The 17,075-nt window shown below is 40.5% G+C and overlaps 1 protein-coding gene across 1 annotated transcript; it reads right to left on the bottom strand.

Annotated features, from left to right (window-relative positions):
* Positions 1 to 4,105: 4,105 nt before the first annotated feature.
* Positions 4,106 to 14,917, bottom strand: LOC113019459 (atrial natriuretic peptide receptor 1). The gene is made up of 23 exons (XM_026163190.2): positions 14,749 to 14,917; positions 14,451 to 14,562; positions 14,138 to 14,270; positions 13,915 to 14,047; positions 13,278 to 13,382; positions 11,476 to 11,578; positions 11,081 to 11,226; positions 10,927 to 10,999; positions 10,495 to 10,639; positions 9,168 to 9,254; positions 8,938 to 9,081; positions 8,637 to 8,758; positions 8,175 to 8,313; positions 7,951 to 7,999; positions 7,757 to 7,858; positions 6,718 to 6,837; positions 6,458 to 6,551; positions 6,187 to 6,274; positions 5,880 to 6,019; positions 5,343 to 5,495; positions 5,163 to 5,261; positions 4,948 to 5,039; positions 4,106 to 4,861 (listed from the first exon to the last, which is right to left on the bottom strand). Exons 1-23 carry the CDS (start codon positions 14,782 to 14,784, stop codon positions 4,670 to 4,672), a joined length of 2,607 nt encoding a protein of 868 aa, XP_026018975.1. The 5' UTR covers positions 14,785 to 14,917; the 3' UTR covers positions 4,106 to 4,669.
* Positions 14,918 to 17,075: the final 2,158 nt, after the last annotated feature.

Raw genomic sequence — 17,075 nt, forward strand, 5'->3', positions numbered from 1 at the left:
TATAAACTCAACTCGTCGTGTTTGGAGGAAGAAGAATACTGAGTTGCATCCCAAGAACACCATACCTACTGTGAAGCATGGGGGTGGAAACATCATGCTATGGGGCTGTTTTTCTGCCAAGGGGACAGGACGACTGATCCGTGTTAAGGACAGAATGAATGGGGCCATGTATCGTGAGATTTTGAGCCAAAACCTCCTTCCATCAGTGAGAACTTTGAAGATGAAACGAGGCTGGGTCTTCCAACATGACAATGATCCAAAACACACCGCCCGGGCAACAAAGGAGTGGCTCCGTAAGAAGCATTTGAAAGTCCTGGAGTGGCCTAGCCAGTCTCCAGACCTCAACCCCATAGAAAATCTGTGGCGGGAGTTGAAAGTCTGTGTTGCTCGGCGACAGCCCCAAAACATCACTGTTCTCGAGAAGATCTGCATGGAGGAATGGGCCAAAATACCAGCTACTGTGTGTGCAAACCTGGTAAAGACCTATAGTAAACGTTTGACCTCTGTTATTGCCAACAAAGGTTATGTTCCAAAGTATTGAGTTGTATTTTTGTTATTGACCAAATACTTATTTTCCACCCTGATTTACGAATAAATTCTTTACAAATCCTACCATGTGGATTCATGGATTTTTTTTTTTCACATTCTGTCTCTCACAGTTGAAGTGTACCTCTGGTGCAAATTACTGACCTCTGTCATCATTTTAGGTGGGGGAACTTGCACAATCGGTGGCTGACTAAATACTTTTTTGCCCCACTGTAAGTAGCAGGATGAACACTGCCAGCAGGCTGCTAGTGTGAATGTCTCTGATCAAACAATCACAAACAGACTTCATGAGTGTTGCCTGAGAGCACAACATCCTCTAGTGGTTCCTGGACTCCCTGCCTGACACCCTGGAACCCGATTGGCATTTTCCACAGAATACCAGAATCGGCACGTCCACCACTGGTGCACTGTGATTTTCACAGAGAGCAGGTTCATCCTGAACACATGTGACAGATGTGAAAGTGTCTGGAGAGGCCGTGGAGAATGTTATGGTGTGCGTGAAATTGATCACCATGACTGTTTTGGTGGTGGGTCAGTGATGGTCTGGTGAGGCATATCCATGGAGGAACGCACTGTCCTCTACAGCAGGGCTGCCCAATCCCAGTCCTCGAGATCTACTATCCTGCAGCTTTTAGATGCATCCCTACTCCAACACAGCTGAATCAAATGGTGTGATTACCTCTTCAGCATGCCATCAAGTTTGGCAAAGGCCTGATAACAAGCCATTCAGTTGATTCAGGTGTGTCAGAAGAAGGGTGCGTCTAAAAGCTGCAGGACGGTAGCTCTCGAGGACTGGGATTGGGCACCCCTGCTCTACAGGCTAGGTGACGAATTTTAATTCCCAGCAAACAATGTGGCATCCTTGTGTTCCTAACATGTTACCCTTATCAGTATGGAGATGCAGAAAGATTTTTTCCCCATTGAGATGTGACATGTTTTCAAAGTGTTCATATATTTTTTTGGAACAGTATAGTTAAGGTTGGATCAGGTGACCCTGAATCCTCCCTTTTTTATGCTGCATAGGCTTAGGCTGCTTTCACTCTGTTTATGCACCTCTCTGCATTAAATCATCAGTAATTATTAATCTGGCTCTCTTACACAGTGTAATTATTGTCCTGTCTTCCTCCCCTCAACCCTAACAAGTTAAGGCAGATGGCCTCCCTGAGCCTGGTTCTGCTGGAGGTTTCTTCCTGTCAAAAAGAGAGTTTTTCCTTCCCAAGTGCTTGATCATTGGAGATTGTTTTATTGCTGGAGTTTTCTCTCATATTGTAGGGTCCTTACCTTAGAATACAGGATGGTTTGAGATGACTCTTGTTGTGATTTGGTGCTATATAATGAAACAGAGTGTAATTAAGTACAATCATTGACCAGGTTTAATGAAGTAATTAATTTGGTAATCTTGGGAGGGTCAAATGCACTTACTAACAGTGTTGGTCAAGTTACTTGAAAAAAGTAATCAGTAACTAATTTCTGATTACCTCCCCAAAAAAGTAATCCCGTTACTTTACTGATTACTTATTTTCAAAAGTAATTAATTACTTAGTTACTTTTTAAAAACACGATTTACAACCTGAAGAGGTGATAAAGCGATAGATCTTTCAGCCCAATTCTACTTTTTCTGCATAATCCATCATACAAAATGTAATCAAATGGAAAAGTCTCTTTTTAAAACTTGTTTTATCAGTTTTAATCTTTTAACTTTATGCATCAAGCAAAAATTTAATTATATGCAACGTTGAAATTTGTTTAACATTTAAACCTATTTTCTGCACATTCCAGCACATAAAATAAAATATTTTTTGTGTTTACACTCACTCTTTCAAATAGATGCAAGTAAAACACAGCAGACAATAAATAAAGTCAAAGACTCAGCGGTCCTGTTGCTCTATTTTCACCTGTAAAGCAGGAGTGGGGTAGGCGGAGGTTTACCCTGGTGCAGGTGAGCCGCAGAGGTCAGTGGAAGAATCCGCGAGTTTCTCTGTGAGTTTCCCATTACATGGTAGCGCACTCGGTGCTTGCTTGGAAGTTTAGGGGTTTTTTTCACTGTAAAAAGAAGTTTTTCTTCCCACGCACAACGGACGCTAATGTTTTTGTCACTTTTTATGGAATCAAACTTAAAGTAATTTCAGTACTTCCACACTTTAAACGCTGCACGCTCATACTCTCTCCGCACTCGATATATTATCCATTGTTGATCTGCACACAGCTGTTGCCACAAACGTCGCACTCGCTTACATCACTGTCATGAGACATTCTCGCAAAAAAATCACGGTTTTAGTAACGCAGTAACGCAGCGTTCCTACGGGAAAGTAACGGTAATCTAATTACCGTTTTTGCAATAGTAATCCCTTACTTTACTCATTACTTGAAAAAAGTAATCGGATTACAGTAACGCGTTACTGCCCATCTCTGCTTACTAAATATTAAAAATCTACTTTTCTTAACTCTCCACCTATATTTTTGGCCAAAATAAAAATTATTTCTGAACAAAGCCACAAAACCCAACAGCTGTGAGTAAAATGCAGTTTGTCACTTTATGTCTGTAGACAGGAGAGTCTGGAACTGGGAACTCATCTATTCTCCCTCAGAGCCTCTTCTTCTTCATGTCCGCCAGTTGTCATGTCAGCCATCTTTGACACAAAAAAGTAAACAGACCACATCGCCTCCATCTCTTTAAGTCTTCCATCTGCTCAACAACGTGACATGAATATTCACACAGAACATTCGTGACAAAAGGTGCTGATTAACCAGCCGGTGTGAAGTGTCTGAGTATGAAACTAACTGGGAGGAGAAAGAAATGGATGGAATAATATAATTGGTTTGATTTTATTAATGCCTTTAGAGAAAAACCTCTGTGTTGGTTTATTGTTGAGTATTTCATGGATATCACCATTTTAACTGTTGACCTATTTTATTTTGAAATATTACACAAATGCTATAAAAACTAAAAACTAAACTATAATTATGTTCACTCCAGTATGTTTGTGGGCTGACTTTTGTGTCTCGTTTCTAATAATATTTCTATTATTCCAAGTGTTTTACAGAAAAAAATAGGAGAAAAAAAATCTAAGATTTGATTAAAAACATAAAAATAAAACTGAAACAGGCAAACGGGACAAAACATAAAACCAACATGGCCACATGTTAAATGTTCATGAACCACAGGCGCTAAAGAAAACACTGGCAAGTACCACCAAAAGTCTTTGAAGTCAAAATGTCTGCTTTTCAGGTTTGAAATCACAGAGTCCCTGTTTTTCATGAAGCATATGCAGTGTTTGAGATCATGAATGGAACTTTACAAAAAGGGCTGGTTTTGCAAAACCTTGTGCCATGATTGCGAAAGCCCCAGCGAGTCGATTGCAGATTGTCTTTGATTGTGTTTGAATCTGTGTGACTGTGATTTGAAGGTAAACAGTGACCTAGAAAGGTCCATAAAACGAGTAACTGCAGTCTAGACACAAAAGAGTTCAAGAACTTCCTCCAGCAGTTCTTTAAATTATGACAGGGTTGCTCTAGTCTCACAAGAGGGACTGAATGTATTAAAAGAATATGCAGAAACTTCAGCAAAACTTCCCGTGAACACAGGATGTATTTATTCAGCATTAATGTCAGTTTGAGTTTTTGTGCACAGTCCAACAAACAACACAAACTAATAGCATTAAAATATACATGCAGTATTCTGAACTGCAGTATTCTGCCTTTCACTTGTAAACAAATTTAAGACAAAACATCGAAGAAGAAACAAAGTAACTCATTGGTTCAGACCAGGTGCTGTCTTCATCTAAAAGCATCCCTGGTGTCACATTAAAATTCTATACATAAACTTTTCATCCTCATAGTCGACTAATGGGAAAGTGCTTCTTCACAAAAACATAATAACAGCATAGAATATAGTAAAACATAAACTATCAGGCGAAGATTTGACTGGAGTGAAAAACATAGCAAATGGCAAAATTTAGACTAAGATTATTCTGTTTTTCAGTTTCGTTGAACATTCCTCGGTGGATTATTGAGATCCACCGGGTGACCATACATGTGAAATGTAGCACACAACACAGTAATGTATTCTTCTTAGGCTAACAGTGAGGACATCACAACAAAAGATAGATCCACAGTTTGCGGTTCAGGCTGGGTCCAGGAGAAGATCGTCATTCAGATACCCCGGTATTGATGAATACAGCTCTTGCTTCTTCTCTGCTTCCTCTTCTGTCTCCGTGGTGATGAGTTTGGCTGTCTTTGGGTCTGCAATGATGTCCTTGGAGACCAGAGAAGTCTTCTTCCCTTCCAACCAGTAAGTAACCATGTCACCTTTACCCTGAAGAAATTAATCAGGTCCAGAGTGTTAACTGGGCAGCTCCCAGTTTTACCTTAACTGGACTCCAATGGGAGTGTACAGCTCACCTTGACCTGAAGTGTTCCTCTGCACTCCAACACGTAGCCACCAATCTCTTCCAGTAGGTAAAAGACACTGGAGCTGCACTGGATCTTCAGGGCTGCAAAAATGGAACATACCAGCTTGTTTCACCCCAAGAAGAAGAAAGTTAAGTCTGTGTCCAGTAACCAGCATTTGTTCCAGTAATAATTAGTCATACTCTTATTAGGTCCTGCAGTCTTACCAACGCTTGTTGACTCCATCCTCGATGCTGTGTTCACTGTATCTCCAAACAGGCAGTAACGAGGCATCTTTGTCCCAACCACCCCTGCCACCACTGGACCTAAAAGGACTCAGAAGAGTCACGGGTGGAAAAATGATTTAACAAAATTTTTTAATTACAGTGGCTTAGTAGCTTGTATACCGGAGTGTATCCCAGCTCGTATCTGCAGCTGAGTGTTGGGTTTATGGGGGATCCTGAAGGTGCGACAGACGCCCACCAGATCCAGAGCCATGCTGGCGATCTCTGAGGCGTGGAGTATCCCGTTCTCCTGTGGAACACCAGAGACCACCATATCTACACAAAAACAAACAAACAAAAAACAACAATCAAGTAAAAAGATTTCACAGGACACTATAGAGTCTTGTGAAAAACCAAGTACACCTTTATTGCTTCCACTTATGAGCAAGTGGGTAAGACGGAGCCAGATGCTGCTAACATAAGAGAGCAACATCCCAGAAAATTAACCACGAGGTCGGACCAAGGTCAGTTTTGAGAGAAATTAACAAAACCGAAAGAGCTACATCTTTGACTCTACCGGCTTCAGTTAGCATTTTAAATCTTTTAGTTCATGGCAGTACAATTAGAAAAAAGACCAAACAAGTGTGGCTTGTTTGGAAAGGCTGCCCGGAAATGAGCTATATATTTATATAGCTATATATTACCATGTGTGTCACTCACATGCGTCTCCGATGGTTTCTACCTTGTAGACATCGTAATTGTCAATGATGTCATCGAAAGTTGTGTAGAGCTTGTTAAGGAAGTCCACGACCTGGTAAGGAGTGCTGCTGCTGGACAGCTGGGTGAAGCCCACTATATCACTACACAAACACACACATACCATCCTTTATTGTGGTGGCTGTAAAAATATAGAAAAGTAGAATAGAATCCATAGAAATTTATTTAGCTCATGTGGTTGCTACAAACCAGCATTATTAGCCTCATCTGACTAAAGACCCCAAGGTTTTCAACTCTAGTCTATCTTTACCTGAAGTAGATGGTAGCACTGACATAGCTCTGAGCTTGGGAAGGTTTTCCCTGACGGAGGTCATCAGCAACCTGTTTGGGAAGCATACCTGAACCACAAACATACAAATGTCAGTAAAAGGCGAGTTTTAACTGGTCAGAGATATAGAGAATTGTATAATCTGCATACAAATAAATGTTTTCTGGATGAAAATGTGTGTAATAAATGTGAAACAGAATCATCCTACTAACCTAGTAACACATTAGTATGTGTGTGTGTTTGTGGGTCATACTGTATAGCAGCCTATCAGTTTTCTGTTTCTCATGCATCAGATCCTGAGTCCGCTCAGCCACCAACACCTCCAGATGTTTGCTGTATTTCTCCATCTGAAACAGACAAAAGAAAAAAGCTTTACATATACAGTATATAGCATTGATGTAATTTAACATATGATATTACATGAGAACATGGTACAGTGCACAGTTTGTTACTATAGTAATAACATATAATGATTATTGGACTGTCCACTGTATTGACAGAGTTTGTTTTTACCAGGTTCATCATCATGTCCACTGGGCTGGTTTTGATGGGGTTAATTCGATGCACAAACTTCTTGATCTGTTCAAAGGTAGGTCTGTGGGTAGGGTTATGAGAGCGACATCGCCGAATCAGCTACGGAAACACAGGTGGGTCAAAAGAGCAGAACAGCTGAGATGGAATATTCAGTCATCGAGGATCATTCAAAGAAGAAAACATAATTTAAACAAAACATCAACTAGTTCAAGTATACACGACCACAAATGCAAGGAACACCTGACAGCTGTCAGCTACAGACATCCTTCACCCAGTCAAAACATTAACTTGACTGTTCTTCAGAAGTCCAAATCACTCGTTTCAGGTGAAAGTAAATTTAGTGTTTAACTTGGAAAGCAAGGTTTTAGAGTATAAAGGAGTAGTGTAGAGGCACAGAATCCATGATGTTTTAAGTCTGATGTGACGTTTCTGCATTCTGTGATAATTTGGGGTACTTTATCATCTCCTGGTCTTGGTGGTGGTTCATCCACGTGTTTTATCAAAGTCAGCACAGCCCTCTACCAGGAGATTTTAGAACTCTTCATGCTTCAGTTTGGTGACGATATTTATGTACATGCAGATTCCCTCTTCCGAGAGGACTTAACACTTCCACTACTAAGTAGTTAATAAATTGTTTGGTGGTGCCAGAACTACTACCAAACAGTTTGCTAACCATTTTATGACTATGCTTATTTGGGGAGCTAACTCACCTAACCTCAACCTGACAGATTCTACAGCTCGCTGAGAGAAGGAAGATGAGGAAGTTGAAGCTGAGGTGCCACAAGCTGATCACCTTCATGGTACGAATACTGTAATTATTGATGCAGTAATTTGTGTTAAAAGAACTATAACTAAGTTCTGAGTATATAAATGAACACATTTTTTCCTACAAAAGTATGCTTATAACAACCTAGCATACGAACACTATAAATTTTTATTTATTTTATTAATGATAGCACATTTCATACAGCCTGCTTTCAACCATTTCATAACAGTCAGTTTAAAGGGAATGACATACCTCTACATAGTCAGCGGGACAGGGGCAGGTGTTGTCAGCTTTACTGGAGATCAATTCAGGAAGAGGAGGACACCAGGAACACTCGAGGTTTGACTCCTCTGCCTGTAAACCAAAGCATTTTACGAATTTTACTGAGGGAGACCATGAAAGCAGCACAGTTACAGTGAAGGGAAAGGACACTCAGACTGACTTACAGGGACCGGATCACTGCGAGTTGCAATCTCCAGCAGGATGATGGAATAACTGGGAAATTTACATACAGAGAGTATCAACTGATCTATATTTATTTATCACATTGTGGAGACTGAGCTAAAACTACAGTTTTGCTTTGGTTTAGTGTAAAGGTGAGGGAGGCAGATGGAAGTCTTCGGGAAACTGAGGTGAGTAAGTGAAGGAAATTTAAAGTTAACTCTGTGACCTGAACACATCTCCTGCCAGCGTTGGCTCCGTGTTAGAGTCCTGAAACTCAGGCGGCAAGTACACTTCCAAGAGCCTCTGCTGATAGGTGGAAAGAGGCTCCGCCCCATCGCCCGTGCGGTAGGTTCCCAGACCGTAATCTAATTGGAGATTATATGTAAATAAAAACAATTGTAGATATATAATCAAAAATTTTGCTGCATTCTAGATTATTTTTCAGATCTATTTTAGGATGACAAAAATTAGGTTTAATTAAAATGACAATAAAAAACGGAGATTAGAACAATTCAGAAAGAGATTTCAGTTATAGAAAATGATCTTCACTAAATTAGGAATAAAGCAAACGTTCACTTTCAAAGCTAGTTTATATCTGGTAAGTTTAACAAGTATTTACTGGGTTTTTTTTATTTACACGTATAGTTTTAATACTTTTAGGAACATTCTTTCTGCACGCTCAGATCACCTGTTATTTTGCAGACCCAGCGGTCGTCTAAGACACAGTTTAGAGAATTCAGTCGGCCGTGACAGATCTTATGTTGGTGCAGGTACGACATCCCTCTGGCGATGTCTGTGGCGAAGGAAAACCTGGCAGGCACAAACAGTCATGCATCTAAACAGACCTTATGAGAACCCCAAATGAATTGGAAATGTGTGTGACCAATTAACTTACAAAGACAAACACTTTATGTGTAGTCGCATTATGCCTTAATTACCTCAAGATGTCATTGTACCATAAGCAAGAGTCTGTGTGATTATCTGAGTACCTGAATCCCCAGTTAAGTGGGATCTCCTCGTTAAGAAGGACATCGTTAAGGCTTCCTTTTGGGCAGTACTCTGTCACTATGGCAACATTTGGCACCTCAACACAGCCACCGATAAACTTACACAGGTTGGGGTGATCAAGCTCCCTGGAGACAAACATAAAGACAGAAAGTCAGACTAACATGCTGTGTATTTGCAGTATGAAGGGGATAAGTTTGTATTTGCATCTTACCTGACTTGCTTGACTTCCTGTCTGATGGTTTTGGACAGAGAGAACGTCTTTGTGTGAATCCTTTTGATAGCCACGGTGCGCCCATCACTGGAAAACAAAGTGGCTTTTAACATACATTTCCAAATAATATACCAGGAAGCTGGAGACATTTCTATTGGCGATAGGTATGGATGGTGCTATAACCAGTGTGTGACACAGAAGTGGCAAAGGACAACTTGTGGCTTTGACAAACAAAAATCTTGACCTCTGGGAATCAGGAAAAGATACTTGAAACTGGCCCTGGTGGCCTATCAAAGTATCCGAAATAGCACAGTACAGTTTTATATAAAGACAGACAGGCGGTTATCAGGGGTGCAACAATACTTGTATCGGTATTGAACCGTTCGATACAGTGCTTTCGGTTCGGTACGCATATGTATCGAACAATACAAAAGTTTTAATTTGTTTTATCAAATTTAATCGAGCGCAGATCCACTGAGCGGAGCGCAAGCTAGTGAGACAGAAGCTAACCTCGTTGCAACATAGCAACTGCCTCAACGCTACCCGAAATTGAGCCTCCCCCACCTTCATTCGGATCTGGCGTTTGGAACTATTTTGGTTTTCATGTGAAGCATGACCCTGATGGACAAAAGTAAAACAGTATGTCGGATGTGCCACGCAATGCTCAATTGGTGGGAGCTAGTGTGTTAGCGCACTTAGCTTGTTAACGTGTTGACGCCGTCCAGCCCCACACACGGGGCGATCCGTGGTAACTTGTTAACGGAGATTTGCCGTGTTGTGGCGTTAATGTCATTTTAACGAGTTTAAAGCTGACAGCACTGGTGGGAACACAACGAATATGACTGCACATTTACGCCGACATCATCCTATTGCAAAGACAAGTGGAAGCAGACAAAAAAAACAACAAGCACGCATGCTACAAACTTTACCCGAGTCATTTAGACAGCCGTTAGCACATGATTCTCCTTATGGGGACCTGATATGTTTAATATGCTGCTGAGAATATAGCCCAGAAGAAGCGTATAGTATAGCTTTTATTTTGGAAAGAGCCATTTCTCTGTAATAAACTCTCTTTTCCAAAGATGAGTGATTTCTTGATCAGACAGATTTATTTATTTTTATTATTTTGTTGTTTCAGCAACATTAAATTTAAAAACGGTACTTTTGAGTTAAAATATATATTTATAATTTTATTAAATGACAAATTAAAAAGGCATGAACATTTTTTTGTATCGAAAAAAATATCGAACCGTGACACCAAAGTATCAAACCGAACCGTGAATTTTGTGTATCGTTGCACCCCTAGTGGTTACATAGGTAGGCGTACTATATGCCAGTGCAGGTGAACATTGTTTTTCGGGTTCCCAGTTGTCCTGTACAGGTGCTTAGCGCTGATACACAGCTAGTATGACTGTCATTGTTCCCCACTGGTACACTCATTATGCTGCCCATGGTCATGTGCCCCTCTTGATCTGCAGAGAAAAACAGAGTTAAGTTTTAGATTTCTTTCATGTACATAAAATGTATACAAATTTACAGATGTGGGTCCATTTCAAATCATTCTAAATCAGTGCTGTTAATTAAGTTTTTTTGTGGTGCTTTGTGTCCTGCTCTGCACTGTAATGTTTTAGATCTGGTTCATACTCTTTTTGCAGTAATATCTCTCTTGTGCAGCTTTTAGGCAATTCCAGCATACACTCAGAGCCTTTCAGTACTTACTAAGCTACTCTCAGAGTTTTATGTAGACTGTTAAAAGGACCTTGTTTTATTGTAGAGAAGTCGATGATCCAGCTTTCGTCCCACAACATTTTCTGTTTCTGGTACCTTAGCCACTACAAGAGACAGATTTATTTATTTATTTTTAACTGGCAGAGTTTTTTTGAGCATATGTGTGTTGTTGTGTGAGTCCTTACCACAGCAGTCATTATGAAGGAGAGGCAGAGCAGACTGAGTGGCAGACCGATGGCAATCTTCGTGGAAGGGGACATAGGGCATTCACCACAGTCAGCTGGACAGGTGGAACAAAACTCCGCCTCCTCACAGACACCATCACCACAGACTTCAAGGGTGAAATTTAAAGATGAAATTGTGACTTATTTACTTTTTTATGGCAACACTATGTTTGGGGTTGACTGACTGCTGGAACCTTATGACATCTTTGCTGCTGGGTTATCAGTATAATCTCTGTCATCAGTGGCCAGAAAATGTTCACATAACAATGACAATATGATCTAATACAGAAGCTTTTGTGCACTCCTTGTTGCACTTCTTATAGTCAAGTCAGGATTTTGAGAGGGGAAAAACATACCCACAGCAGGCAACACGGTGGTTTTGGCCTCCAGGGCAACCTGCATGGTACCGACCCGAATGTGAGCGATGAGTGAGTTTAAGCCAGGATGAAACAGAACCACCTACAAATCAACATGTTAGATTAACTGGCTGTAGACAAAACATCAGCAAAGAATCAGAATGTGAGTATTTAATAGTAACTGAGTGTAGCATCTGCATGCAATTATATTATTTTGTCATTGGGACAGTTATTGACCGTGGCTGCTGGGTCTCTGGGGTCCTCTCAGCCTGGTTGGGGGGCTCCTTTGCCTCCCTCCGGCTGTGTGCCCAGCCCGGAGGCTGCGGTCTGTGACCGGCTCCCGGTGCAGACGGCTCTCTGTTATAATGTTTCCTCACTTGGCTCATGCGAGCCCAGCCCAATTTTTACTCTTTAAGTGTGCGCGTGTGTGTATGTGTGTGTGGGTTGGGGGATATATGTGTATTGAGAGTGTGGGGAGTGAGTTGGAGGGTGGGCTGGGCTGCTTTTAACTATGTAAAGCACTTTGTGCTACATTTTTTCTGTATGAAAAGTGCTTTATAAATAAAGATTGATTGATGATTGATTGATTATAATATTGTAGTATTGCCCTACTTTGAATGAAATAGGTTTGTCTGTACAGAAGCATATGTTACATCTTTTTTCTGCTTAATGTTCTGTATTTAAAGAAACTTGGGCTCCACTTGGGCTCCAGTCACCAGTACAAAAGGCTTCATTTCTGAAGAGACTAGGTCCTAGACTTGAAATAACAGTCAAACCAGAAATTTTGAAAACTGTAAAAGATGCTTTTTGGACAGCTTCCTCTTTTGCAGAAACAATGTAGGGTGTAAATACTAGAATTAAGGAAGAAGAACACTGTCTGTATAAAACAATGGAATAAAAAAGAATAGCAAAATACAGAATTATTCATTCACTTGAAATGACAGCACGAGGGAAAAGGTTAATTTTTCAATGGCTCTGGCTCTAGTGATCCTGTGATACACTCTTTGTGCTTAAACCAGACAGTTATCATTCCTGCTGAGTTATGCATCAACCTAAATTGCTAAATGCAACCAATGAGATGACCTGTAGGTCCAGTAAGTGTATTAGTATGTTCCTAAAATGTTAGTTTTCCTATTTTAAGTTTTTGTTTCATTGAGAAACTGCTGTACTTTTGAAGACCTCAGTGACCTCATTGCTGGATATGCCCAATCGTGTGTTGTGTATGGATTAATGTAAACTATTTTAAACAATTATTTAGGCTTAATGTTCACTATTACACTTCCATCCAGCCATTTTCTACCGATTATCCAGGTTAGGGTTGTGGGGGCAGCAGTCTGAGCAGAAAAGCCCAGGTTTCCTTCACCACCTCCTCTAGTTTATCCAGAGGGGACACCGAGTTGTTCCCAAGCCATTTGTGAGATATAATCTCTTGAGCAAATCCTGGATCTGCCCTGGTGCCTCCTCCTGATAGGACATAACTGGAATACCTCGCCTACGAGGCATCCAGGGGGCATCAACTGGGTGAACTGGCTCCTTCCAATGTGGCTCTACTCTTATTCTTTGAATTAATTGACCTAAATCAATTTAATCAGTGGTGGAGTTATATTTATTTAGTTTGCCTTGGACCCAGTCACATTAGCTGTTTTCCAGTCTTTGTACTTCTCTCATGTATGACGATTAATATATTCCCAAAATGTTAGTTTTCCTATTTTAAGTTTTTGTTTCATTGAGAAACTGCTGCACTTTTGAAGAGGAACTATGTGAGATATGGACTTATTGAGATAAACTGGCATGTGTGTTACCTTCGCAGTCCAGTTGGTCTGGGTCATCTTCCCAGAGGTCGAGACGGTATGTGTGAAGATTTTTCCATCATCAGGAATCCAGGGGCCACAAATGCTCTCTGTTGTCTGTTAGTGAGGAAAAAACAGAAAACTTTATTTTTATGAGAGAGCTTTTTATCTGTTTACTTATCTGTCAGACATTACATAGATGGACTACATCTAGAAAGTAGATCTGGGAAAAGTAAACGGATCCTAAGGTGTCTTAGACCTGCAGTTTCTCACCACTAAGGGGTGACTACTTTGGGTAGAAAATAAGTGAATATGTCAAGAAGTCTAATAGAAAATGATCCCACTGCTTATGTAATCTGTGACCTCATTAAACACTAGTCTGGTTTATTTATGGCCTCTGTTGCGAGTTTAAAGTTTAACTGAAATCAGCATAATTTAGTAAATTATGGTCCCAATTTTGAGTTAAACTATGTAAACAGTTTAAGTTTTGGAGCTGACCAACCTTGGGATTAACCTGTATCTCCATAATACTCTATTGTGTGAGGATTGGTGACAAAATTTGCCATACTACGTTTTGCAACTGGATTTTGGAGTTCTCTGTGGATTGTGTTACAGAGAGGAGTGATGAAGACAAGAAGAAGCAGTGCACCATGTATCCCAGCGGGCAGGAGTGGATGTTAGCGTGGTGAATGCAGCAGTTCTCGCCATTTGCATCTTTCCAGTTGGCCGGACATTCGTGATGTTCACAGAACCTCCGAGCTGATTCAGCGTCTTCTATGTCACTGAACACACAGACAAAGCAGACCAGTTTATCTAGTTTATTTTGTTCAGTCTAAAATTATTCTGCTTTATACCCAGTTTAACCAGTTTACCTTTGAGTGAAGACGCGGTTTTGGACGGCCCAGTGGTAGAAAGAGTCCTGGGCGGTCACCGAGTATATGACACTGAATACCTCACCACTCTTTATCAACTCTGGAGGACGAAGAACCCAAGCCATCTCCAGACCTGGACAAGAGCCACAGGATAATAGACAGACAGAGATTTTAGACTGCAATCTTTAAAATAAATAATTTCAGCCTTCACTGGGGAGCTGTAATACTTGTTATTTAATCCCGAGACCAACCAAAATCTCTCTTCAAGACCTACGGTTAATGATTGTATTGTAACTGCCGTCTGTTTTCTCACCTCCACAGTCGATCATGTTGTACTCGTTGGGCCTGTCCAGAGGCCAACAGTCGTACTCGCTGTTGTCCAAATCGTGCCAGCAAAACACCAAACCAACACCACAAACAGACACCTGGAAACCACATGACACGTGTTCAATGACCAAAATTACACCACAAATAAAAAAGGAAAAAGCATCCAGAGAATCATCCGAGGTGCTCACATGATTAAAAACTATGGACCTGAGCTCGTTCCTTTGAATTTAAATATATTAAACTTTAGGCCTGTAAAAAAAGGTGTTTCATATATGATGTCTTACCCAGAACAGAAACCAAAGTCTTTGTTGTTTCTTCATACTGTTGCTGTTGAAAGACAGACAGGTGGACAGGATGGAGACAGGTAGGAAGACTGACTGAGAGTCTCGGACATCTGCAGCTTCTGAGCTGCTCGCTCGCTGTGGAGTCAGAGCTGATGGAGCGGTGGTAGGTAGAGCGAGGCAGGAGACACTAGAGAGAGAGAGAGATTGGATCCCGTATTTCTCCCGTGCGCTGTCAAAGCTGAATTCAATGTTTTACCTAGAGATGGCTACACTTCACTGCCCTCTGGTGGTGGCTGCTGTTACTGCACTGATCTTTAAACATTTACTATTAGCTCAGTTGAGTTTTTCCCTCTCTACATTTTTAATTCTCTACCGATAAAGGCTTTAAAGAATTAAGAAATATTGTATTTTTATTCACTATGCAAACCCAGTTTTCTATGTGTGGTCTTTTGGAGTTTTTTATATTTTTTTTTTATATTTAAAAGACAAATTCTTCTTCAAACTTCTTGCAGGTTTTTTTAAAGAGTCAACATGCGCTGACTTCACTTGCTTTATTTACTTTGTAATGATGGATTAAAGCAAAAAAACAAAAAAACAAAGAAAAACTTGTCAGTTACAGTTTAACCCTGTAAGGCAGCGGTGTCAAACATTTAGCCCACAGGAAGTAAACCAGCCCACTGGATGGATCTTTTGAACTGTTAAGATATTGTGACAGACTTTACCCATGATCTGCTGCACCACACTGCAGGGATCTGTGCTGATGGCTCTCCTTGGGTTGTTCCCAGTACTGAATGTGGAAAAAGTCAGACATATTGATGACTTTGCATTTAATTTTAGATTGTAGGAAATATTTAAAGATGCTTTTCGCAAACCAACCAAGATGTTTGCATAAAGTTTTTTTTTTACTGGTCTAGCCGAAAGCAGACCAAAACTGGTCTGTATGCAGCTGATGGTCCACCCCCTTGCTTGAAGGTTTATGACTTATTGTGAGTGTTCAGGATGTTACTCTAAAAAATGAATGCTACATTCCTTTCCTTATGTAATTACTCAATAGTTTTCCCACTCTTGTCCATTTGAACAATACAAATTAAAGTGTCCTTATGTCTACTCCAAAGAGGTTACAGACCTCTGTGTCCTACCTTGGGGCGATCGTGGCTCAAGAGTTGGGCGTTCGCCTTGTAAGCGGAAGGTTGCCGGTTTGAGCCCCGGCTTGGACAGTCTCGGTCGTTGTGTCCTTGGGCAAGACACTTCACCCGTTGCCTACTGGTGGTGGTCAGAGGGCCCGGTGGCGCCAGTGTCCGGCAGCCTCGCCTCTGTCAGTGCGCCCCAGGGTGGCTGTGGCTACAATGTAGCTGCCATCACCAGTGTGTGAATGTGTGTGTGAATGGGTGGATGACTGGATGTGTAAAGCGCTTTGGGGTCCTTAGGGAATAGTAAGGCGCTATATAAATACAGACCATTTACCTGTACACAAGCTGAAATCTGCTCATTGTAGCACTAAATAGCTTTTTTTCTTTCTATCTGCTCATCATACAGACAACTGAGGAAACTTTGTAACATACATAACGGCATATTTGTAGCTAATGTAATCACTGATGTTAACACACACACGCGCACACATATAAAGTTTGCTGTAGCTCTGGTATTTTTGGTTCCTATATAACTCACAGATTTTACAAAGACTGTAATCTCCAAAAGAAAACAACAAATCAGCCAGCTCCTGACAGCTGTGCCAGCTACTTGTAAACATGAACCACATCCTTAATTATCACTAATGAGATCATTTAACTTCTAATATAACTGTTATAAAATTGCCATGCTTTCATTGAGTTATCCCTTTGTTTTTATTTATCCATGAACACATATACGAGGGTCATAAACTGCAAACTATATATTCTTATCAGAATTTAAACATCTATGTTAATATCTTAAATATTGATATAGAGTAACACAGTGTCAACCGTATTTTATTTATTCCATATTGCCTAAATTATTTTTACAGCAGTTAAAATGTTGATGACAAAATAACACTGTTATTATTGTTCTTGTTGTTATTACTAGTACTACCGTCAATAATAATAGTGAGAAAAAAAGTATCAGTAATTATTTATTAACATTGTAACTTTGGTCGTTCCTGACTGCCTAAGAACATGACGTCACAGCTTCATGAAGTGAAAGGCTCTGATTGGTGCAAGATGTTCATGAAAACGGACGTGAATGAATAACCCCACGCGCCTACGCTCCATCTGTGTTTATGCATCAACAGAGAGCGCGTGGGGGGTTAAAGAAACAAATCCGTCTTCGTGTTAACGACTATAAACTTCCTG

The sequence above is a fragment of the Astatotilapia calliptera genome, chromosome 3, assembly GCF_964374335.1.
Source record: "Astatotilapia calliptera chromosome 3, fAstCal68.1, whole genome shotgun sequence".
In the NCBI taxonomy this organism is placed as follows: Eukaryota; Metazoa; Chordata; class Actinopteri; order Cichliformes; family Cichlidae; genus Astatotilapia; species Astatotilapia calliptera.